Consider the following 26,725-nt stretch of genomic DNA (forward strand, 5'->3'; position numbering starts at 1 on the left):
AGCACAGTGTTACAGTGTGATTATGTATTCCACTCATGATTATTGGGGTGCCGTAGACAATAAATAACAAAAATCCTCTTTGTCATTAAAAAAATTAAATTGTTCTATTACATAATAGTCTCACATTTCCTTAGTTAAGATGACTGAAGACTATGATGCACTCTATCAAGACTTCCAAGTGGGGTGATAATGCTGCACTTTCTCATAATTTTTACTGGATTACAARTTATTGAGGGAAAAGCAAAAGGGGTGCTTCTTTAATTTCATTAATTTAATTCCTTACAAAAGGAAAAGGCATTAATGCCATTTTAGACATGGTGTTTAAATGTGTTGAAAATCATAGCTAAAAACTGGAGAAAAAATGCAGTGATAGTCTAGAAGTGACCCTTATGATTACAGTTTATTTTAAGTATTTCCCTAGAGCTATTGTTTTCCAGATGTTACTCCTGCAGCTGTGGAAACTGGGCTGTCAATGGACCTCAATGAATTGCACTGAAAAAGGAGACCCTTACCAAGTCTTGAGGACATCATTCACAGTTATAGCTGCAGCCCTCCTGTTGCCCCAGATGTTCCTCCACAGGATCATTCAGAGCACTTCCACAGCTTGACTTTGCCAATCAACACTTAAAATCACAGAATCATGTTGGTTGGAAAAGATCTTTGAGATCACCAAACCCAGCCATAAACATAACACTGCCAAGTCCACCAGCCTATTTCAGCTTCTTTCTCCTGGCATGTAATGCCTTAATGTGGAAAAGATCCAATTGAAACAAGAAGGTTCCCTCTGTACAGATGTACTATACTAAGTGCCTTAAAGAACCAGAGACTTTAACCCCAGATATATTTAGCATATGAAAGTGTAAAATTATTAGTAAGGATCATCAGATGTTGCTTCCTTCATTCAAGTTTTAACTTAATTTGTCTCCCTGTTAACAATTCAAGGAGCAAGATATTAAATTGGACTGAAAATGGTGGAATCTTCTGTAAGGAGAACAAAGCAGATGTGAACAGGGGAAAAAGCAACCACAAAATGAAATTTAGTTTTAAATATTGTTAAAATGCATATTGTAATTACAAATGTTCTTGTTCTAATACATTTTTTTCAAAAACCAGCTCTGTTTCAGTAATATGAAACATCCAAAAGCACTTCTTATTTAACCTTGGAGCAGTAATGGATAAGATTTCCTGGCATAGGGGAATTACAGCAGAAGAATGAAGAGATGAGTGAAGTGCAAATGCCATAATAATAATTCATATATGGAATATTTTAATTGCGGGTAATGGCAGATTTTCAAATTTGAAAGTTAAGGAACTGTGCTCATTTCTGAGTCAGAATTGAATATATTAACTGCCCTTGAAACAATGTCAATATTTCTTCCTGTGAGAGTTCAGCATGGTAAAATGCACTAAAAGATGAAAGCTCTTTGATCCTTTTGTATGCTTAAAAATACCAGAACAGCGCCAATACATTTTTGTGGAAGTGGCTACACAGAAAAGAAATATTGTTTGCCAAGACAGCACAATATCATAAAATAGTGACACTGGTGTGCTAAGGACTACAGAAGTATTTATTGTTCCTATTTCTACCCCCTTGAGTCTCTCAGGTCACAGTTCCTTTTTTCCCCACTTCACTCAGGTGAAGTCATTATTATACAAACATATTTGATCTTGACGTACACAATAGCTCTCTCTTTTTAGCCCACAATATTAAGCATAGAAAAGGGATTATATCACAGTGTTGATCTTATGAGCCAGGAGCAGACTGAAAGACTGGAATCCCAGGAACGTTTACAAGAGCCATTGAGCTTCTCTCAGTAGTCCAGTGGCTGGGCTGTGCTCAATGGTTTGCCATGGCTCTGCTGCCAATTGCCAGATAATATCTTCTAGGAAGATTTAATCTCTTGACTTCTCATTTATTGATGAGGCCAATTTTCTCGGGACTCCATTTCAGTTTGGAGCAATGTTTGCATAATCATATCAGGCTTCTCTCTGAATTTACTTTTGCTAATAAAAATCAAAAGTAAATCTACTGACCTGAATGCAATGGGCCCTGGGACTTAAACATGGCACAGACTGGTATCTGGGTCTAGCTAAAGCCTGTAGTTCTTTTAAAATTATGAATTATCTCAAACTAACTTGCAACCTGAGAAGCCCAGGTCTGCTTGTGACTGCTTATCTCAGGCTTTGGTTTCAGCTAGAAACTAGAAACTAGAAAAGTGCAGGAATTCTTCCTCCTTTTCCCTGTTCATATAGAACCTACTTTGCCCAACTGAAGTAGCCCCCAGAAAACCAAGAGGATGACGCATGAGTAATTCTGGAAAGAAAGCAGGAAATTATGTCAATTTTTGTTTTCACTTCAAAATGGTACTTAAACTAAATTTCAATTTAAAATTAAATAAGCATCTGAAAAAACCATTCATGGTAAGACTGAGCCATTGTGCTCAAATCTGAAATATGTAATATTCTTTTTAACTTTTCTAGGTTAAACCAGGAAGAAGTGCTGCTAAATTGTCAAACAGAAAATGTTTGACAATTGTAAATTGTAAAAATAACACACTTTAATCTTATCCAGACACAGTACTTTAAATTTTTACTGAACAAAATTTGTCAAAATGACACATTTTGTATTTAGATTCAATACCAGTTTTCCATCAGAAGTCAGTAATGAAAAAAATGTCATTCAGTTCTGCTCATAGTGCTGCAGGAGTTTATAGTAAAAGATTGCTAAATGAGGTAGTAAAATGTAATTATAATTCAGTCTTTAACATAAATTCAAATGCTACCGTAGAATTCTGAGGGTTGGTTCTAGGCACTCAAAGCTCACTGATTTCACCGCTGATGAGGTCTCTAAGAACATTTGCACTGGGACAGGCTCCAAAAGCTCAGCTAGGGGATTGAAGCCTGATGTGCTGGGTAATGGAGAAAGAAAAGGTTGAAGCAGACCCTATTTTAAAAAAGGCAGAGAAAGCTTTCATGCTGTCAGGACAGGTAATGTGCTGGCATATTCCAATGGCACAGAATAAAGTCCTGCTTCCCCAGTGAATCTGTGCCTGAAAAAAAGAAAGGAAGAGAACACTTAACTCTCTCTCTCCCAAAGCTATATACATTTGTTTGGAGCACAAGACTTCCATTTAATCTGTAGATTTTAACAGGGAATCTTTTTTGAACCTTTTGGGACATGGACAATCTGGCCTCCAGAACGAGTTGCTGCAGAATGGGGGAAAATATAAAAGAAAGTGCCCTGTCTACTGTCATTCTTCCTCCAGTCCATGCTCTGAAAATACTTGTATGGATTTCTCATGCATCACCTTATCTTGAATGATGCTCGAAAACCTCAGTGATGTCTAGCATGATACTGGGAAATGAGATGCTGGAAAGCAGTGCCATGGCAAGGGAACTGGGGGTCCTGGTTGATGACAAGTTGAATGTGAGCCAGCAGTGCCCAAGCAGCCAGGAGGGCCAACCCTGTCCTGAAGAGCATCAGGCACAGCATCGTCAGCTGGGCAAGGGAGGGGATTGTCCCGCTCTGCTCTGCACTGGTGCAGCCTCACCTCAAGCCTTGTGAACAGTTTTGGGCACCAAAATATAAGAAAGATACAAAGCTAATAGAGAGCATCCAAATGAGGACAACCAAGATGGTGAAGGGGCTGGAAGGGAAGCTGTATTAGGAGGGGCTGAGGTCACTTGGTCTGCTTAGCCTGAAGGAGACTGGGGGGAGACTCACTGCCGTCTACAACTTCCTCATCAGGAGGGCCAGACACTGATCTCTGTATGACCAGTGACAGGACCTGGAGGAATGGCCTGAAGCTGTGTCAGGAGTGGTTTAGGTTGGATATTAGACAATGGTTCTTCCCCTAGAGGGTGGTTGGGCATGGAACAGACCCCTCAAGGAAGTGGTCATAGCACCAGCCTGGCAAGAGTTCAAGAAGCATTTGTACAATACTCTCAGGCACACGGTGTGATTCTTGGTGCTGTCCAGTGCAGGGCCAGTACTTGGAGCTGATGATCCCTCTGGGTCCCTTCCAACTCAGCACATTCTCTGATTCTGTGATGATAGTTGCATTGATGCATCTGCCAGCTTCTCCTCCTTCCCTCATTTTCCCCTCCCTGCCATAACCTCATAAAAAACCCAAAAAGAACCAAACCAAACCAAACCAAACCAMAAAAAAAAAAARAAAAAAAAAAGAAAAAAAACCCAACCAAAAAGCAAGCACAAAAAATTCCATCCCTGACCCTCTACAAAAAAAAAAGAAAAACAAAACAAAACAAAAGAAACCAAACCCAGAATCCATTTTTCAGAATAAAAAGAAAGTTCAGCCAGGCTAAATGTGTGCAAGGTTTGTCACCCAGGCTGCTTCACTCAGAAATGAAAATGTAAAGATGTGTAAACAACAAATAACCTCAAAAAAGGAATTAGCATCTCAAAAAAAATGAAAAGAAGAAAGTTATCAAATATGCATTTGTTTATCACAGTCAAGTTTTATAATTCAAACCTTATTCATATATATTTTATGAAGAGAATATCCATTGTGCTGGCAAAATTAAATGTATTTTGAAACTTGTATGTGACATTTATCTATCTGCTCTATCAGAAAAAAAAGTTGTCATATTTATTCAGACATATATTACTTTTTCAATTTCCTGTCAGTAATATTTTTTTAATGTTCTTTAGTGGGAGACCACAGGATTTCTCATTTCTCCCAACAAAGACCATAATGCTTTAGAATTATGTTGATGAGTTTATACCTAAAAAAGTTGCACCACCTATTTTTTAAAGAGATGAACACTTTGTTCTTATCCATGATAATCGTGGTTTGGTTGTGGGTGTTTGGTTTGGGTTTCTTTTTTGTCTTGTTTTTGTTTGTTTGTTTGTTTTTGGTTGGGTATTTTTTTGTGATTTTTTAGTTTTTGTTTGCTTGCTTGCTTTAAGATGCAGAGTCAGGAAGATAACTGGTCTTTTTTTCCTTCTTTTAAAGAAGCTCGTCATACAAAACACAAACTTATGATGCAATTTTATAATGATTCAGATTCTACTGTGAGCCACAAGAGATAACAAAGAAGATAAAAAAGCACAAGTATTGAAACTCCTTATCACATATCTTCCCTTCCAAGGGGATGATTATGATAGAAAGTTCATATAAACCCAAAGCTTTGAATAAATAGTGCTGTGCAGAAGACGAGGCCAAAAGGTCACAGAGAAGAAACAGAAACCAATTCAGAGAGTTAATTGATAAAATGCTACAGCTGTCATGCAAAACACTGGCTGGAGAGGTGGAAAGTGGAGACAGCAACTTCCTTCTCTGAGTTGCTATTAAAGTGACACTGTAGTGAAAAACTTCTCTTGCATCCCATAAGTTCAGTGCAAATCCTGCAAGGGATGCTAAAGTGCAGAGGGTCAAGCCCTGGGTAGAAAGGACACTTGATTCTTATGGGGTTACTTTGATGGTAATGATCCCATCCAAACACAGAATAAAGGCCATTTTTTGATGGTAACAAATCAGGAGAATTCCATGAACAACATTCAAGTTTCATTTCTAAAGAAATGCAGAACATCTGAAATCAAATTAAAAGATATGCTACCCCTTCTAAGCATACACAGTATCTAGGGGTAAGTACAAATATTTGGTAAAGCTGACAACAATTATGACGGTGCAGTTTGGACTACTTTTTAAGACAGAAGTTTTTACATGATAAATCTCTTGGATGACATTTGTGACATCTGATCATTAGACCTGTGCTGTAAATACATTTACATTGGTCTGTGGTCTGAAGATTGAGTGTATCCCTTTTTTTCTCTAGCCAAAATAGCAGGGTACATGGCAGAGAAATGTAAAAAGCAATCTGTGAAAAAGAGAGACATCTTCTCTACTACTACCGGTTCAAAGGGTTTTTTTAAACCAGGAGAACGTCAGAGACATAAAGTCTTCATTTATGCACAACTGATTTTTAAATAATATCATCCTGCAGATGGAATACTTAATCTTACTTGAGAGAAAAGACACTCAACAGAAAGACTCTCCCCTTCACATTGCAAACCATCATTTAGTTGAAGTATCAGTAAAGTTAAGTACACTTTAAATAATTCAGATAGTTACCATTACCCTGGTCTCCATTTATTTGGGAAACACAAAGAAGGAGGCAAGCAAGGAGCTGAGTTTTCATGAGAAAAATGAAGAATGCCTCTAGACTCATTCAAAAAATAAGGTAGGTCAGCCAGTGCTAAGTTCTGCACGCCCATCCTCAGCTGCCACCAGGATCTGAGTTAAACTACTGTGACTGCTGTGGTGAGTTTTAGGATAACTTTACCAAGACTCTTCAAGTACCATTAAAAATTACTATTGTGTGGTACTGTGAGCATGAAGTTGATGTCATTTAACACCTAGCATTAGAAATCCAGCTGTAGACTGTCATAAAAAATTCTATTCAATGTCAAGAGTGAAGAAACTCTGCAAGATAATTCATTGAAGCCTAAAATGCCTGCCTTAGATTGGTGCTGTGTTTTATTTTTTGAGTGTATTTTTTTCAGTGATGACAGAAAGCACTAAACAATTAGCTTTGTCTGGATGTATCCTAAGTTACTTTTCATGTGGTTAAAATTAGGGAAAAGGAATTCAAAGTTAGGAGTCTAAAGAAATGTAGGATTCTGCTGAGCAGTCAATTCTAATACTGACCTACAGTCTCCAGGTCATTTGGAAAACAGTTGCCTTTTTACTGGCCATCTGAATTTCAGCTGTACATAAAACAAGTAAATAATTGTAAAAGGGTCAAATAATTTTAAAAAACCCTGAAAATTAAAATAAAATCACAGAGGATGGGAATGAGACTCAACTTTATTTTTTCTTTTGTGAGTTGTTATTATTAAAATAAGACAAGGCTTTGAGAAGACCTCACTGGTTGAAAGGATCTTCAACATATGCACAAAATGAAATCTGTTTGACCATCCTTGTCTATTACAAATATAAACACAGACAAAGAGATTCACTTAAATTCCTTTAACTTGACTGGTAATATCTTGACACATTTCACTGGGGAGGGTATAACTTACAAAGCTCTTAAAAAGTAAGTTTAAAAAAAGGACACAGCAATGACTGTGGCTGAAGATTTATTAGAAGGATTCCCTAACCACCTCTTGGAAGTAAAATTTCCATTCTGTGCAAACTCAGTGAGAAATTGCTTTCTTGACATGATACTCATTTATCTCCCCTCACTCTGTTCTTTGAGGTCTCCTTTTGCATCATTTGTTGGGTAGTATGGGTTGATTTAAACATTTCTACATTTGTGCTGTTGCCAGAGACCACAGTGATTTAGTGAATCAGGCATGCATCATTCATGTTTGTTCCCTCTTTACACTGCATATGATTTTAAGGAGAAATAAAAGGCAAGAGGGAGCCAAGGGTATCACTTGCCTCAGTAAGTGCTTCTTAGGAGCAGCCCTTTCTATTGATGGATCAGGTTATGAGATTTGAGCTTAACTCAGTAATATTTAACATATATTTTTATTTATATTCCAAAAAGAAGTCTTTCGTTGCAGCATATTTACTTGTGGCATTTTGTTCTCAACATACAGGGTGTAATACATTGTTGGTTAAGGATTTCCATGTAAGCAAAGCTCTCAATATCCATCATTGTATATACAGAAGCATGAACCTCTCTGAACAGACAAATGCTTCTGTATATTACTAACAGTATTTTTAGGTCAGTCTAATAGTATCATTTTAAATAATTACCCTGAGACACCAGGAAAAGCTTGTCAAGATTTTGTTCTGTACTCATTTCCAAAAACCCCCTTTTACTCTTATAAAAACGTACTTTGTGATTGCAATTTCAGAACATTTTCAATCAGCCCTTAGACTTTACAGATGAAAATCAGGGCTTACTATGCCTTTCTGTATCTGGTGAACTGACAATCATAAAGTTTTCTTGCTTTGGATCTTCATAAATAAAATTTAAATTCAAAATCTTATATTTTTTTAAGCAGTCATTGAATATTTAATCTCAGTCTCCAGACAGATTTTTGTCTTGGCTGTTGTGGCAAAAATTCACAGGTGTGGTAGAGAAGTATGTGGTGCCCTTTGCTAATATAAATTACATGCTAACCTTACTGAAAGGTGAGTGCCTTATGATTTATCTAACCTCTGTGTGCATTGGTTCTGCTTTAGCTATAGGAGTTCCTTTCAGCAATGAACATAACAAAAAACTGTCTACTAACAAATGTCTACTTGACATCAAAGACAGGTGACTGTCTCCTACCTGAACAACAGGTGTGGCAGCTGGGACATTTTGGTGCACAGAGTAATGAGAGGCATTCTCTTGGGTATAAATAGACTATCCGGGAGAGCAACATATAGATTTAAACATACAGAGTGGTGCACTGCAGTTACTAATAATAACTGCAAGAGGCTGTAAATACAAAACCCATGCATCAGTATCTGCACCATTAAAATTGACAGATCTGTAGCTCAGATCCCAGAAGATGTGATTTAAATATGTAAAAATGGAAGCCACCTCCCAGCACTTTGGAGGGGTCCATGGAGGTGATGTGCATCAACATGACAGACATGTCAGGAAACAGGCAGAACAGGCCATCCTATGGGCAGATGTTGGGAAAACTTTTCCTGCGATTCTACTAACAAACCTCAATTTTCTTGACTTTCTAATTACTTCACTCTAATCTCATATGCAGAGTTATCAACAGTACCAGTCTACATAGTACCTGCAAGTAGTGGAAGGGTAGAGTGATAACATCCAATATCTTTTAAATCTCACTTTTCAGTCATTCAATAGTACTTACATTTTGGTGGGAAATGAAACCCCTGGAAAAACACAGGCCTGGTTTTATTCCTTATATATTAATATGGGAATTAAATTAATAGAATGCAGGCAGTTATGGTCTGTGTATAGTCATGATTACACACTTCTCAAATTACACTTGAGATAGATCTCAGCTAAAACAGAGCCGGACATCATCTCCCATGCCAAGATAAGAAGGTTTAGTGCATTTTCATTTGTCACGGGAATAAAGATTCAACTGACCCCAAAGACAAAGGCATGACTCAAGAGGTACTTAAAATATTTATAATTTCGCTTCCCTGTGTGTACTTGAATCTCTTCTGAGGAGATGAGCAGGGATTTCCAGGAAAGCCTATGCTCACCTGAGTACGTGTATACATGCACACATGCATGTGTTCACATTAAGTGGGAAGCAATTCAATTAAAAAGAACATATTTGAAATGTTTTAAGATTTTGTCAGAATATGGCAGTAAGACACAGAGGGAAGAATACTTTTGGGGATTGCCTCGGGAGGCCTAAAGCAGTATTGTGCAATGTCTGAAATGGGACTAAAGAGCTATGTTTAACTAATGTTTAACTAATCAAATCCCAGCTACAGAGTGAGGCAATGAACTATTATCAGGAAGAGAAAATGGTAGGGACAGGGTAAGCAGAATAGAAACTAGAGAGCTGAATACCTTGGGGTGTCTGAGGGTGGGTCACCGACAGTGGCACCAGATATCTGTTCACCCGTACTCTTGTTTCCACTTGGGTTTATGCTTCCACTTATGGAAGAAGCCAAAAGAGGGAAACCAGAGCAAATGAGAACAAATTAGGGCTACTAATTAGAATTGAGAAGGAAAGAAGAGAGAAATTTTAACATGGCAAGTGGTGCCACTTCCCCCTTAAAGCTAGTACACTGCATGAGTTTGATATCATGTTTTTTCTTTGAGGCTGTCAATTTGTGCTATCAAATAAGACATATCTCAGCTAAATGCACAGCCCTCAAAGAAGGGAGTGAATTAGGCCTCTGGAGATGATGACTATCAAGTTAAAATTAAACTTCTTTTCAGTTGGGCTGCAGTGACCTATTTATACAATTTCTTTCTTGCTCGCTAGCTAGCTTTTTTTAACATTACAAGGTGTACGTGGCCTCTCTCATCTCTCTCTAAACTGTCTCCCTGATCACTCTCTGATCTATTTCTCTGTCTCCTGGGTGAATGCTAATATGACATATCCAACCTCTAAAACAAACCATTTATTTTGAAACTTGGCTATGTCAGAGCATTTGATGCATCAAACATGAAAATGAATGCATATTTGGATATTGGGTACATCATGTCTTGATATTAAATTATCCCCTGAAAAGAGGATTGATTTTTAAACTGGTAGGATATATGTATTGCTTCCTTGAATCTCTTGCACGAAGCCAGTCATAAGGGGAGTCTAGGAAAGGTTCTCTATGAAGCAGAAACAGAATTGCTCAAGGGCTATGAGTGTTTTCTTTATATTAATAAATTCTTCTTTGAGCGTAAGGAAAGAGATTCTGTCATTCTCTTCCATTAATATGTGACAATAATACAATAATTTTCTATGAGAGATACTTATCCTAGAGATAATATTTAAATAATGTGCAAAGAAGAAAGTTTAAGTGAAAAAGGTGCTTTAAAAATCATATATATTTAATGCATTAGCATAGATATTTCAGAGTCCTTTTTTTCCTTTTGATATCTGGGCCATTTGCATACATACACGCTGAAGCCTACCACTGTCAGAATCTGAAGAAAAATTACAAACTGAGATATACTTTTAGAAAAATAGATGGAGTGTCCATGCATGGTTAGGACTGTGATTTTTTTCTGCTTTAGCTTTCCCTGTCACCATTCACAGATGAACATAACAGAGAAGACATAATGCAATTCTTTGCAATGCTCTAGGTTCAAATCAGAAGACAGTGAATCCTTTCCCTTACAGGACAATTCCAGTTCAGTGTGCTACTTGGAAGCTTGTGGATCTGCACGCAGAAGCCTGTGGATCTGCCTCTGGATTGTTTTCCCTATGAATGCTGCATGAATATATTTTAGTGGTGGACTTACTCTCAAATGAGTGAATCAAGTATTTCTGCAATTTTATCCTCATTATGTGAGCATTGCTTGGGGAAGACATGTTTCTTAATTTTCAAATTCTTCAGAAGATACTGCTAAAATATCTAGACTTTTTTCAAAATTTTTCAGATTTCAAACAAATACTGATTGCACTTCAAACATGGGAGCAATAAATCTTTCCTCACCTCTGTCCCTGAGACATACACATAGAAATGTCAAGTCTGCAGCTCAAGAAGAAAGGCAACGCCCTTCATTTATGCATGAAGACTTATAACTTCTACGAAAATCCACACCTCACCAAAACAGCAGGAGTGCTCTTTCAGCGAGTCAAGGACCAAAAATATGTAGTATTTTACATTAAATTGCATTTTGGACAGAGTGGTCTGGATTCTTTTCCCCTTTGCCCAAACAAGCATTTTTGGTTTTGTTTATTCTAATTATCAATGCCGGTTGAGCAGATAGTAAATTCTGACACTGTGATAAAGCATATTATATACAGGATAAGTTACTTAAAATCTAAGTAAGACTAAGCACCCTGTTAGAAAAAGAGCTATGATCTGAGTTTTTTTCAGAAATGAAGAGGAAAGATATTTGGAAAGACAACTCAAATTCCCAGATTTGGTCCACTATCACCTCTTCTTTCCCAGAGCCTCTCAATATCCACCCTGCATAGCATTCCCTCATAAGAAAGAGATATCCAAAATTAAGAATGGTTTTGATTCCACTCTCGTGTGAGTCTCAGAGATCTGTGAGTCCAATGATGTGGCCTCAGATTTTTCATAACTTTATTGACTCCTGAAGTGATGCAATGGGAAACAACAGCAATAGAAAGCACTTTTCTTGGTACCACCTACATTTATCAACTCTGTCCCCTTCTTTGCTTATGTCATCTTAAAGAATTTTCAATATCTTAGGACAACTTCAGTCCTTGTCTTCAAGTTCTTCTGTGGTCTGCTTCCCAGGAACCTAAATGGCTTGCTAAAGCTGGTGGGTGAAATCTATAATTACCAAATTCTATCTCAGCAACAGTCAAACCTTCTCTGTGCACAGCAAAGTTTGCTTTAAGGGGAAGGTCAAGGACTTGGAATAGATTCCAGCTAACTAACCAAAAGCAGTTGTGGAACATTCCTGGGTTTATCATCATTGGGTTCACCACACTCTGCTGCAAAACCTAAGTATATTTCTATTGTCTGCCTTTCTCTGATGCAAATACCAGCAGTATACATCTCTAATAAACCTCTTCAAAAAGATTTTAAAATCCAAACAAACACAAAACTTTAAACGTCAAACAACCCAAAATATTTCTAACAAAGACAGTCAAAGCCAAATGCCCTTATCAAACATGCAATGCACTATTATACAGGTTTCTGCTGAGAGGAAGACCAATTTGCAACTCTCACTAGTCATGTTTCTTAATGCTTTACTGGAAGGTGATAGGATATGATGATAAGGAGAGCAGTGTAAGAACCTCTGTAGAGCAGAAAGATTTCATTGACTATGATGTATGTCACTGGTGATAACCACGAAAATTTTTCATGCTTATAACCACCTCATGATGCTAAGATGAACAGATTATAGGAGTGGTAGTTTCTTATTTTTGTTATTGGTTAGCTTTCATGAAAATAGTATTAAGGCTAAACTAGTGGGAAGTTTGGATTTCTCCTCCATGCAAAAGTAATTAAGAAGGCAATGACAAAAGGACAGATATGTCTGACTTGAAATAATTATTGTAGAATAGTAAAATTTTCAAAAGTACCTAAATGCTTCAGGCTTTTAAGGCTCTCTTCAGAGTACATTTACTGCACATAATACATTGTGTTAGCAAGACCCCATAGCTAATAACTAATGAGCTAAGATCTGGTGTCACCTTGTTGAGAAGAAGAATTAATTAGGCCAGCCATAACAACAGCCTACCGAGAGTTTTGGCTTCTGCAATCTGTGCTACTGCAGCACTGAGACATATAAATGAACTGTCTCTGGCAATTTGCTTGCAATGCTCTGTTACAGTGCATAGACATGCCTTCAAGCACTCAGACTCGTAGCACTGATTGAAGGAAACTCAGGCTATTACAGGTATGAAAGTTGCTATTGAAAATAGGACTTGGACACCTCTGAAAAGATCTATGTCCAAGACACAGTACCTTGGGCAGAAATCCAGGCAAGAGGCTAAAATCTGAAGTGTGAAGATTAGTACCAAAAGTAAGATCAATTGCAAGTTAGATGAAAGAAATTTCAGTGGCTTTTCTGGACAGATGTGGATCATTTCCAAGCCTGATAGAAGTTTCATTACACAATTATCCTTTCAATTTATCAGTGAACACTGCCTAAAATAGACAAAATAGACTAGTCGGCTCCTGGTTTGAGTTAGACTCACTCTGCCTCAGTCCATTTCCATTTCATGAAACTACCAATTTGCATGACCTAAGAGCTTGGTCCATGCATTTTTACATTTATGCCACTGTGGAAACAAGTGATATCAGATAAATCACACAGTAAAATGAAGACATAGTCAGCAAAAATATGGTAAAAGAATTATATTTCTTTTGATTCAAATTCACATGGGAGGTAATTAAACAAATAGCCTCCTCCACGTATAGCTGTGGGGAGGGAAACCAATGGAAAAAAAAAATTCTCTTACAACTAACCTTTTCTCAGAATACATGTCCTTTTCTTCCTGCAAACTGCAAAATGATGTGTATTCAGCACAGAGAAAATTTGAGGGGGAAAATAGAGAGTCACACTCCACCCAGCAGAAATTCAATACATTAGTATGAAGGCCTGTCAAAATAGATTCTCCTGGTAAAGGGTTTTCCAAGGAATGTTTTTAAATGCCAGTATTATTAGACTGTTACAATCCCTCCCGTTAACCTATCCTTCAAAATGTGCCTCTTTTAATTTCTCAGGCTTCTAATGAAATATCCTTAATATATGCCATTCTGATCCCATCATCTCAGACTTCTGTTGTTCCTAGCCCTAGGAAGATGTTGTTAGCAATCACTACTAAAAACAATTATTGTTAAGAATTATGTGAACAGTTAGATATTGCAAGGGCTAAATTATTAGTGGTTGCCATGTATTAGAGCTGCATAACTGAAATAGATACAGAAATGATAACAAGGAAGAGAAAAGAGAGTTAAGGCCAGAGGACACTGAACACCGGAACAACAGTATGAATTGCAATGTTCAGACAGACTTTCAGAGTCTTGTATATTACAGGACTTTGAGTCTCCTAGAACTTCTGGAAGAGCTAAAAAACCCAAACAACAAAAAAACTTCCAACAAGCAGTCAACATCCTCCTTTTAAGTGTATGAAGAGTCACATCTTGCATTCACAGTGGTAGCTGCCAATTTTCTTGGCTAGTGTTAAAAAGAAAACTAGGTCACATAGCAGTGTCTATTCATTTCTTAGAGATGACTGCTAATTCCACAAAACTAACTCTGAACTTTAACCTGTAGATATTGAAAAGTTCTTACATCTGTGGTTCTAGAGAACTGAAAGGCTTATAAGCAACTTTTATATACATACTTATTTGCTCATCACAGCACACTCTACCCGAAAAAAAAGAAAAGAGAAAAAAATTTTGGAGTTGAACAAGACCAACAGGGAATGGTTTTATCTCTGCACACAATTATACAATTGTCACTGAATATATACTACAGGGTTTAATAGAAATGGTATAAATCCCTGTAGAAGTTTACATTTTAGTATTAGAACATCTTATTTCTATGTAGCTGAAACAAAACTGAAACAAAAAATTGATAACTAACTAACTAACTAACTAACTAACTAACTAACTAACTAACTAACTAACTCAGGCTTTCCACTGATTTTTTTTCTCACCTGTTTAACTAACCTGTATTAAAATGTGCCTTAGATTTTAAAAGAGTGATTTCTTTTGGCATGGGAATAGCGCCAACTGAATATCATCAGAATAGAAAGGAAATGCCAGAAASACCTTTTCCCACACCATTTTATAATTAGTTCACCCCCCCAAAGAAGGTAATGGCCTTGTCTATGAGAACAAAGAGGTCCTAGTACTGTGGCCTATTGTATCTTTTCCAGACTGTGGTCTTGGCCACTTAAACAAAGACAAGACAGCTGCTCTCCTTTGAATCATAAACTTAGTTTGCAAATAACAGTTCTCATTTCAGAAAAAATAGTTATAGAAAACAGCGAAAATAATAGGACCAACACATACACATGTAACAGTTGGGAAGACAGAAATTATCTTCACCATAAAAGATACTTTGACACTTTCCAAGCCAGTCCACAATGAGGACAGTGTTATTATTTAAAATCTTATCCCTGTTGTTATTGCACATGACATATTACATTGTAGTGTACAGTGTGTGATGATGAGAAATTCCCTGCTTATTTAATTGTGATCCTTCAATGAATTTGAAAGGGAGCACTTTATTTCCATTTCTTTAATTTACTAGTTTTTTGGTTGATGATTTTATTAACTCTTGTATTTGAGAACTGATGCTTAACAAAAAAAAAGGAGAAGAAAAAAAGGCCCTTGGCAGTATTGTGAAGGCCTGGAACTGAATAATGCACTTTAATAATGAGGAATAGAGCTATGGCTTTTGCTGATGGCTGTGACCAGCTCTGTGACCTGATTATGTCGCGGAGTGTCAGCAGCTGAGACACTACAAAAGGGAGCGCATCCCATCAAATCTATCTCCATTGTCATCACTTGCAGCGCTGAGAGGCTCGTTAGGAGCAGGGAATCCATCAGGCCTCATTAGCACCGTTTACCATCAAGAAGCTCAAAGAGAAAATGTGTACCCTCTCATCAGAATAATGAGAACCAAAGTACTCCTATTATCTAATTGGATATGCTTCTCTCTCTGTTTAGTTTCCTGAGATACTTTTGGACTACAACACCCAAAAACTAGTTATTTTTTTGTTGATTACCAGAGTGGAGCTGTGCTTAAGATTTTTCTTATACAGAAGGTTTTCATATCTAAAGAGCAAGGAATGGGCATAATGAAGCCTGAGCTCCTTCAGGGGTATTCTTAGAAGCATTCCCAATTAATTCACTGTTCAATTAAAGTGTGGACAATATAATTACACCATACACAGATTTTCCTATTAATCTACCAGGAAACAGACTATTGCCCTCTTTATCCCTAGGACAGTTCATTATGCCAACTCTTATCATGCTACCCTTTTTCTTTTTTGATAAAATGTTACTTTGCAATTGCTGAATTAAGTAATATTTTTCTTCTTCTAGAAAACTCCTGTCTTTCCAAAAGAGAAACTAAAATTACTCAGCACCCACATTAAAATGTATTTGGTCCTGTTGAAGTCAAGGGACATATATGAATGCAACTGATGACAATTAAGAAACCAGATTCACCAGAACTTGGCTTTCATATTTCTGTGACTTATTTTCTTACAAATATTAGGAAAACAGCCAAAGCACACATTTTGTGCAATTAATAAACACAGTAAAACCAACACAAAACTGATTTTTTCTGTCCTAATTTTTTCTTTCATTTGCAAAACCAGCATGAAAAAGAGATATGTGGGGTTGTTAAACTTCTGAAGAATCCAAGGGCAGCGATGGCACTAGGTTCCTACTGTAAGGGCAGGCTGAAGCCAAATAGGTAGACAGTCTCTGAAATCTACTAACAGGGTGCAATCTGGCAAACCTGCTGCCCTGGCCTTAAATTTAAGATATGAAAGCCCAGTGCTGCAAACACTTTCTGGAAAGTGCTGAGGGCAAACAGAATGTAAACAGTGTTACACAGGCCAATAGCTCTTCATAATATGGCTCTGAAAATGAAAATTAGATTTAGAGTCCTGTACCTGTACAATATCAGATTAATCAGGTGATCCAATTAAATTATTTCAATGCATTAGATCTCTTGAGTTGGTCTTGGGAAGCTCTGATATTACAGTTCATATTGCCATCCAAAGCAAAATAAGAAAAATAAGTTAACATGCCATAACTGTGAATTGAATAATTAAATTAATAACAAATACATAATATAAATTATTAGCAATATGTGTGATTCTGTTACTGTAATTGTAAGAACTCCTAGACTATTGGGAATTAAGGTCATGCCAGATGTCATTTAAAGGATCATTTCCCTTAAATTTGCCATAGGATCTTGGATCTGACCTATAGCTTAATGTCTCCAGGGATTACTGATCACCATATCTTTAGCTAGACAGATGGACATTTACAAGCCCTGCATTTCTGTAACAGGAGCAGGGTGTAATTACAGAGATTGCACACACAAATATTCTAGTAAGTCATCCAGCTTTATATTTTCAGGAGTTAGTTTTGGGTGTCACACTTGTGATTCCTTGAAAAGAGCAATTTTCAAGGGGCAGATTCTTAACATATGGTGCAAATCTGGCTCTTTAATGACCCCAAGCAGATTATTCAGAAATGAAGCCTTTCAAATTACTCATTTATAATCCCAATTTTGAAATAAACACTTTTTAGTTCTTGGTTAGGTGCTACTACTCTATTAATTTGAATGGAATGCAATTTAATTTCTGGAGTGTAGTTAAATTACACTGAATATTCCTGTTTTATGACAGATAGCCTGAGAAGTGATCTGTAAGTAATATGAGTTAATGCTGAATATTATAAAAATGTTTGTTATACTACACACTTACTATCAATATTTATCTATATTGCGGCAAGGTCTACAGTACTGATTATAAACCAAGGAACATTGGCAAAAACAAGTAGTAAAAAGACAACCCTTATTTAAAAGAGCTAGGCGAATAGAGAGATGCTGTAATTTTATCCAACAATGGGGAAGATCCTTCGTTTCTTTTCCTTTTCTCTACAACTCGCGGAGTTATTGGACTTTACATTATGTCTGGAATAAACAAGACTCATCTTGAGGAAAACTTTTGTTCAGCAATATCTTTATAGTAGTATTCTTTTTAAAGTTCCAGTGAATGGTCATGCAAAGATTTTTTTTGTGGAGAACATGTAAAGGCAAAACCATAAAAATTTAGTCTGTGTTTATAACTTCAGCTGTTACAATGAACATCTTTGGTGTCCAGTGCCTCATGTGAGTGGTGGCTGTGAACCATTTCTGGAGCACAGAAGAGATAGAAACAAGCAGGCTTCTAGGCTGGAGCTGATCTGACTATGAGTTATAGGTATTATAACCAACTTTGCTTCCAAACCAATACCCCAGCCCTCCAGAAATCCTAATAGGCTTTTGAGAGCCTCCATTTAAAGCTGGCTGCATAAAATGATCCTTTGATGAAAAGGGATTGAAACAAGGGTTAAAGTAGACATTGAAAGGTTATTGTAGAGGGCACATTGTTCATACAATCCTCCTTTAATATGTGCGGTGTGCACCTGCGATAAGATGATTCATTAGATAAGGCCTCACTTTGACAAGCTCCATCGTTCAACCCTCAGGGTAGTGATGGAACAATTCTGCACCCACCCAGTAAATATAACAAGGTCAGCATTTTTTCTTTCCTGGGACCTGGATGGTGATAGTGAAGCTCAGGAAGCATCATTGTTTATGTGTTCTGTTAAAAAAAAATGGGAGGGGGTGATTTCTATAAAGTGTTGACTTTTATTTTTTAATGGGCCAATATAAAAAAAACTCACTCTTGTTTCAACTAACATAGTGACAGAAAATTACCAGGAGAAAAGCTGCTCTTCATTTTTTTCTCCTCACTAGTAAACAGTAAGAGTAGAAAGTAAACTTCAGATTCACATTTCCTCCAAGCTGCATCATTTCAATAAATGTTTTTCAGAGCCTAACGTTGACACAAACACTGTGGATATCACTGTATGCCCAATTTGTAGCATTTAGAATAATGACATTCAAATTACTCAGTTACCAGTTACACTGACAGATTTGTTGCAGAGAAAAAAGCCATTGTGTTAATTTTAGCCCTAGTAAATGCAATAAAGAATGACATTGGTCACAATCTGAAAGCCCCTTAAGCATGCTGTATGGAAGAAATTATTTTTATATGTATGGATTCAGATGCATATCTTTCTGCATTATACTAAGACTGAAATTGAAATAGTTTAAACAAATAAACAGCTCCAAATTGTAGGTAATACACAATCTCTCTCTTAGGCACAATAACTCTTAAACATCATTCAAGTTCCTGTTTGGAAAATTTTCTTTAGAACAAAATAATCTCCCAAATTCTCATTTACAGGCTGGTATATTCATTGCAAATTGCTTAACATAGTTAATAAACAAATGAGCAAACCACCAACATGAATCCATCCTCGATACTTCATTACGATTTGTTTTCATTTACTTAAAAATATCTAATGTCTTTTAAGAAATGAGGTAATACAGAAACACCACAGAAATACAAAAAAGTACACCACAGTACCATTTCAGTAAAGGAGGCCATTATTAGGCACATATAAGTGGAAGAAGACAATTGGTATGTTTGTTAAGAATCATGGGGTTGCTGGACTTTTAAAATACCAAAGTATTAAACTATTGCAATATTTTTGAAGGGACGAAATAAAATAAAACAAACCTTTAGTCTTTTCTAGCTTGAAAACACTTTCTAAGAGTGCCTAACTCCCTCTTATTTCTCAGACTTTCCATTTCATACCTTGTCTGGCAAATCAATATTTATTTATCTTCAACGTGTGCACTTTTAAATTGCTGTCATACAAGCGGAACTCATTTTTGTCCCAACATCAGCCTGCCACCAGAATTCACTGTTTTCTCCATCTTCTACTCACCTGTCCTTGTGCATTAGTGACGAGTTGGCCTGTGACCCCGTGAAGACTGGAGAGGGCATTTCCAAAGGCCTGGGAATTTGCTATTGAGCCCATGGCTGCTGCTGCTGCTGCTGCAGCTGCTGCTGCTTGACTTGCTAATGGGTTATTAACCAGCTGAAAAAAAAAATCGTGATAAAAGACATGATAAACAGCTTTCCTAACTGGATAACACAGAAGTGATTGCACAATAACGTTTATATTATTTTAATGTTTTTTACCCACTTTAATGCGTGTAAAAAAATGTCTGCTCCAAGAGCTCAAGTATTTCTCAGAGGTTCTTACTTCTGGGGCTTTGAAAATGAATAGTTTCAAAAAAGGAAGAGGAAATTCCATGTTAATGTTAAAGAACAAAATTCTCTTTTTTCACCCTATGTTCTCTCCTTTTTTTTTTTTTTTTAATTGAGTTATGCTTGATATAATTATTTAGGTTCAGTGTGTAAATGCCATAGGTGTAGCAGCCTAATACTGCTGTAAATAGCAATTAGTGAAAGATTAGCACTTGATGTGACTAGGAGTGGAATGTTTACTTGGGGATATTCAGAACAGAGATTATTTAACTAATGACCCCAAACCCAAGAAAAACCTGCAAATCCTTTTATTTTTATCCTTTTATTAAATAATTAAATAATTTAATAATAATTAAATTAATTAATAAATTAAATAATCCTTTTATTAAATAATTGGTCTCAACATCTAGATAAATCACTATAGAAGACTCAACCTTGTGATTGGGGTCCGTAGAAATCAACTAAAAATTAAGAATTCATTTTTAAAATATAGCAACATGCTGCTTCTCAAACGTCATTGATTAATTCCAGGACTCATAGATTTTCAGGAAATGAATTGTAGTGCCTGCTTTAGTAAATTCCACCTGAACATTCCATGGCAAGCATAAAGCATGGTCATGGCTTTCACCTTAGAACATGAGGGGAATCCCACTAGGGGAACACTCCTATCAGCACTTGTGCTTATCAAGAATATGAAATGTGTGTTCTTCTGTCAGAATCAAGTCATCTGGGACATGGCTTTTCCACAGGATTATTGTGAAGCTTCTATTTTCTTATCCTTTTCTGAGAATGGAGCTGAACCAAGCACACTGAGATGACAAAAGTAATGAGCAAAAAAAAAAAAAAAAGGGAACCATCATCTCTAGGACAGTTGTCTTGAGAGCAATCAAATGGAGTACAAGAGGCTGAAAATGCAATTTAGAGTGGCTTTGCCTCCTCAGAATCATTGCACTATAGCAGAACTTGCAAAATACACATTAGCAGGGTAGAGCAGCCAGAAGTTTGAGGGAGAAAACAGTCTAGGGACATTTTTTCTTAGACTGAGAGAAAAATCCTGGAGCTAAACCAGAAAAGCTTTATGTTTGAGCTCAAATTAGTAGGAGTTCTAAGTCCTTAGAAGGCAAGTAAATTATCAATCCTTTAGAAATGGAGAGTCACAGGCACCAGTAAGGGATGTACTGCATAGATAGGCTCTGCTTCAAAATAGGTTATAAAAAATTAATCAGTGATTAGTAGATGTTTTAAGCATGTTACAGATATGAGTAGTGTGTATGTTATAGACGTTTAGAAGCCCATCAATAGAAGATGTCAGATATGTTTATAATTTATGCTTATAAGAAACCTACTTGTCTGTTGGACATTGCAAAATCTGCAATTGATTGGTCATACATTAAAACATCTATTAATCATTCATTAGCCCCTCATGAAGTATTTATAAATGCAACCTTGATATAAAGTGTTGCTTAAAGGGGTGCCTTGAGCACATCCAATCCCTCTAGAAATTGTAAAGTAAATAACTAAATAAAGATTAGTAGCAATGCCAGACAGAAAAGATTACATTGTTTGGAGGAAATAATTCAATTTGGAAAAAATTGTTATATAAATCTCAAACAGCAGTCCACAGCACCCCATGACAAGAAAATCAAGCAGGAATAAAACAGAAAAGAGGAAAACTGCAATGAGTGTTTGATTGGCAGTCCTGATGAGCTGAGTCCTGATGAGTCCTGATGAAGAGAATAGAGACCAGCACAGTGACCAAGGCAAAGCTCAGTCCCTGAATGCAGACTGCAGCAATTCCGCTGACTGCACAAAGGTCTGAGCACAAAGGTAGCTAATGCACTTCTCAGTGATTTGGGCGGTGGTGCCTGAGCACAGCAGTGCAATGCCAGAGAAAAATATGGACAAACTGTTTGGTTTTCTGCTCAATACCGTGACATTTCTTTATTGTCCCGATCGTAAGCTGACATCCCTGCCTTTTTTTCACAGCACTTGGTGGGCAGTAGTGGGACTTGAAAGTAATTCCCTTATAGCTGTAAATACTTGGAGAAGAAAGGGTCAGCAGCAAAAGTGTAAGACTTTCAGAAAAGGCCTTCTACAATCTTACAGCAACCCACAAATTACTGCACTTCCGATCTTACAGCATCTGACTGCTGGTATAAATGATAATCTCTGGACAGTTACCTAACATCAGCTAATAAACTACACTGGCTGCTGTGTTCAGGGCTTCTAAGGCCCTAAGGGAACAGCTGCTTGGGAAGCATAAATAAGCTTGTGAATCTGGAAACCACAAAGGGTTAAAACCTTCTGAAAATCAGACTATCACCTTCTAGAATCTCTTTTCCATTTTTCTTACACCAGTTTTCAAAAAATGTACATTTAAAATATAACAATAAAATTTAATTACAACAAACCCTGGAGACACTCAGGATTGCTTTTAGTTGCATCACGGAGATAAGCTAGTTATTAAAAATGATGGCAAAGGCTGTGATATGCATAGGTACCCTGAATAGTGCCATCTTCCAGGAAAAAAGAAAGTGAATGGGCCAAATCACAGGGTGAGAGATTTCAAAGTACATATGAAACCATCCCTATCTATTAATAAGTCTGATTAAAAAGGAGAGGATGCATTTTTCTTTGAGTGCATTGGGAAGCTGTTGACTGCAAGTTATGCTTTGCTAAATTGACCCCTTTTATATCGTGTGCAAACTGGGGATGGAGAAATAAATCTGATTTCATTATGTCTGGACACCGACATAACACATGGAATCTTCCTTTTATTTTAAAAATAAAATCTCTAACTTGAGAGGTTTATGCAATTTCTCAGTGAAGGTTGGATCCCTAAGAATACATGTTGGAAATATTAGAAATATGTTGTGAAAAATCGCACAAAGGACTCTTCCCATTTTGTCTGTATTAAAAATAAATATTTCATTTGAAAGGCTGAAATATTTGGAGCTGCCAATTCCAGTGTTCAAATCTCTTCTCACACTCAAAACCACCTGCATAACAGTAGGTAATGGTAATTTTTGTTTAACGTGACAGGCTAGCCCTCTCAATGACAGCTCCACTAATAACATGATTATATGAGGAAGAATCTTACAATAACTGGGTAGGTTTAGTACATTTTTCTAAATTCCCAAAGTTGAACTTCTAAAGGTAAAGCATATGAAAATTTTTCTACTCTAAGTCAGTAAAAGCAGAAGACATTTCAATGCAGCAAATAGAACTCACGCAAACAAAACGAATCTGGGAAATTATGGTGGATGAAAGAGGCACCACTTACAAGATCCTAAAACTAGGCCATGTGAAGTGAGCATTTCTATGCTGAAGACACAGTCTTCAGAAAAAAAAAAAACAACAATTTGAAGAATAATGTGTTAGAGTCAATGCTGCAAACAGCTTTCTTGAGAGCCACAAATCATTTTTTCTTTCGGGAGAATACCATTTTCATCTTTATATTGAAAATAAACTTTGTATTTCATTGAACTTGCTGTGGAAAACTGATTGAGCTTTCATCTGTTGTTGAATACAAGATCAGATCTGATAACCTACACAGTAATTTTACTTTTCTCTGAAAGGCATATCCTACTGAACTTTCAGTCTCCTGGTCTGGAAATTAAAGAGTGAGCCAGTTTTACTCATTACAATATCATTCATTCAACAAATATAAAGAAAAAGACAAACCATTTTACTGGTGAAAAGTCAAGACATTTCAGGATGCCAGAGCATCACATGGAAAAATAGGCCTGAAAGGAAAAGTCACTTTTTGTAGTGCCAGTATACAGATGCTGAGTGTTTCCTAAAGAACTTGTGAAGGAGGCTAAGTGAACTCAGGCTGCTATCTGAATGCAGCAATGGAGAATGGAAGGACATATTGCTAAGTAGCTTCAGGCATAACTTCATTTTAGCAAATAGTATTGGTGTTTTTCAGGAAGACTGTTAAAAAAAAAAAATCACATTTCTGGATATCTCCTAAAGATTAAATTAGTGTAGAAAAGGTATTATATTTGATTAGGGACAAACAGATCCTCAGTCTCTTATGTTCGCTGACAATCTCTTCTGTAGGGAGCATCACACTACTAGATTAGCTGCTGAGAGTATTTGCCTAAACCAACGCTTTTCAAGGGAAAACAAATATCTCTAACAGTTGAGAAGAATTCAGCAATGGCTCTCAATCAGACACACATGACATTTTTCTTTTCTTCTCATGAGTGGAAATTGAGTGTAGAAATGATTTTTTTGTCAGCATGGTATATGATTTTAGAGGAATTTTTAGATGAGAATTGATCTGAATTTTATTGTGTTTAGATTATGAGAGAATTACAGATTAAAATATAGTAGGATTTATTCCCACTTTTTCTCAGTGGCTCACGAGACAGATTTTGTAGTAGTCACTAGACCTTAAGGAAAAAAGAGCTTCATACTGAGCACAGGCTCCTGGGCATGTTCTGAGACCTTCTTTGTTACTGTGTTACTATGGCCAGATTATCACCTGTTTTTGTGTGTAGAGGGAAACGTGTTGGTAGCAGGGAAGTAGCTGAGAAGGAGGATAAAAAAAACAGTGTGAATGAAACAAAAGGAACAGCAAGGTCAGAGAAAGGGCAAGGAGGTGTTACACAGCAATGAAGGGATCCTCTTCCGTCACTACCTCCTAGAGTGGGCAGATGGGTACTTCCTGATAAGAACTGATCCATGGAGGGCTCATGCAGGAGCAGGGGGAAAGTGTGAAGCGAGAGGAGCAAGAGGGGGGAGCTCTTAAGGGCTGACCATAGCTCTCCACATCCCCTGCACCACCGAGAGTGGGTAGGGAAGTCAGGAGGGAAGGAGTAAAGTTAGGTCTGGGAGAGTGGGGAGAACAGTTGCTTTAATATTTGTCTTTGTTTCTCACTCTTTTGGCAATAAAGTTAATCATTTTGCCCAAGTTAAGTCTGTTTTGCCCTCAACACTGATTGGTGAGCAGCCTGTCTTGACCCAGCTTTCTCACCCTGTTTCCTCCCCAGCCCACTAAGGCAGTGAATGAGTAGCTGGGTGGGTGTTGTGGGTTAAAGTTTTTCCTTTTGTTTCCTCTCTTTGGGAATTTTCTTTTCCATTTTGTTGCTGGGATACACTGATTGCCAAGTCATTCTTTTGATGGCTGGGCGATTGGGGAAGACAAAAGAAGCTGCTATGCCCTAGGTGGGGCCAAAGGGTCTCCCCGGGCAGTCCTCCTGCCTGGCAGGTTTTTTCCTTTCTCTCTTTGGAGAGAGGGAAGTTCTCCTGGGAGTTTTGGGCTCAGGGAGGGTGTGTGTGTGGGGGGGGCAGGGGGTAGCTTCACTTCCTGCTCTGCTTGGCTTGGGGGAGGATGGTGGAACTGCTGCCTGTGCGGGAGAGCTCACTGCTGCTGCAGAACTCAGCGTCCTGTTGTCGGTTCCTGTTTACTGCACTGTGATCTTCTGCCCCTGTGCCTTACTGGGGAACCCTGGGATTCCAGCTGCAGTGGTCGAGTTCTGCTGCATACCGTCTACAGCCACGGGATTCTGCTTGTCTTTTGCCCATCTGGCCATTCTGAAATTTCTTTCTATGCAGGGGACCACTGAGATTGCTGTTTTCCCTGTGAGTTTGTAGGGGAACTTTTTCTCCATCCATCTCTGCCAGTTTGTACCCGTCCTTGGCCACTGGGAGATCTGAACCATCCGGGACCCGCRCCACAGCGTCCCCTGCAGCCACCGAGGAATCATCGCACCTCCTCTGCCCTGCTGGGAGCCAATAGCGCCCCTGCCGACTGGGACTGTAACTGCACCAAAGGAGAGGGTGTATCTCTGTGTGAAGCCGTCACTGGTTTTGTGGCTGGGTTGGTTGTTGCTATCGTTGTTGTTACTTGTTTCACCTTGTTATACATATTAGTAAAAACTGTTATTCCCTTTTACCCATATTCTTGCCTGAAAGCCCATGATTTTCAAAGACATAATAATTTGGAGAGAATGAAGGGTCATATCCAACACTCCAAGGAGGATCCCTGCCTTCATTGGCAAACACCTGTCTTTCAAAACAAGACAGTGGGCGTTGCTGACACACGGCACTATTAAATGACAATAACTGGAGACTGTATAAGCAGTGGTACTCAAGGGTTTTTCAATATCCTGATGACACAGAAGGAGAGCATTCCAACCTAGATACTCAAATGCTTGGTTTCTAAACATAAATGAGTTGAGGAAGAGATGCAGTTTCCCTGAAGGTCCCCATTATCTCTTCTGGCAAAGTCTTTATGTAGTATTAATGCCTATATTTCTAACTGTTTTCAATATGCTTATCTACTTAGTGTCAGTTGACAGCTCCCTGAACTTACATAAAATCTCATGATCACTGAAGGAATTTAAAAAAAGACACTGGAAAGACTGCTTTGACTGAATCCTGTGAAAGCACCTAGTTATCACAGCAATAAGCACCAAACAAATGTTCATAATAATCAATAAGGTCACCACTTAGGACTTGTATAGATTTGTGGGTGCCTGAGCTCTGTCAATTTAATTTGATTTCAGGGTCTTAAGTAAAAATAAGTCAAATTTCAAAAAATTCTATGAACATGCAGTTCCCAAAAAAAGTCAAGAGAGAATGCACTGGTAATGTAAACCAAAAGAAGTTAATTTCATCCAAAGAGATGCTATGAGCAAACATTTTGGAAACTATGTTGGTTTTGTACTTATCAGTTAGATTTTTTTTTAAAAATGTTGATCTTCCCCTCCCTCCCTCCTTTTTTTTTTTTTTTTTTTTTTTTTTTTTTTTTTTTCTTTTTTTTTTTTTTTCTTTTTTTCAGTTTTCTTTTTCCTTTTT

The 26,725-nt window shown here is 37.4% G+C and overlaps 1 protein-coding gene across 1 annotated transcript in view; it reads right to left on the reverse strand.

Moving 5' to 3' along the window:
* The window catches only part of POU6F2 (POU class 6 homeobox 2), a 317,022-nt gene that overhangs the window by 44,220 nt on the left and 246,077 nt on the right, over positions 1-26,725 (reverse strand). The window contains exon 6 of the mRNA XM_057371373.1: positions 19,590-19,742. Coding sequence (XP_057227356.1) covers positions 19,590-19,742 — 153 coding nt within the window. The remainder of the gene's footprint in view (positions 1-19,589; positions 19,743-26,725) is intronic.

This window comes from Malurus melanocephalus, unplaced genomic scaffold, assembly GCF_030028575.1.
Source record: "Malurus melanocephalus ecotype Western Australia unplaced genomic scaffold, MMel_1.1 scaffold_145, whole genome shotgun sequence".
Taxonomy (NCBI): domain Eukaryota; kingdom Metazoa; phylum Chordata; class Aves; order Passeriformes; family Maluridae; genus Malurus; species Malurus melanocephalus.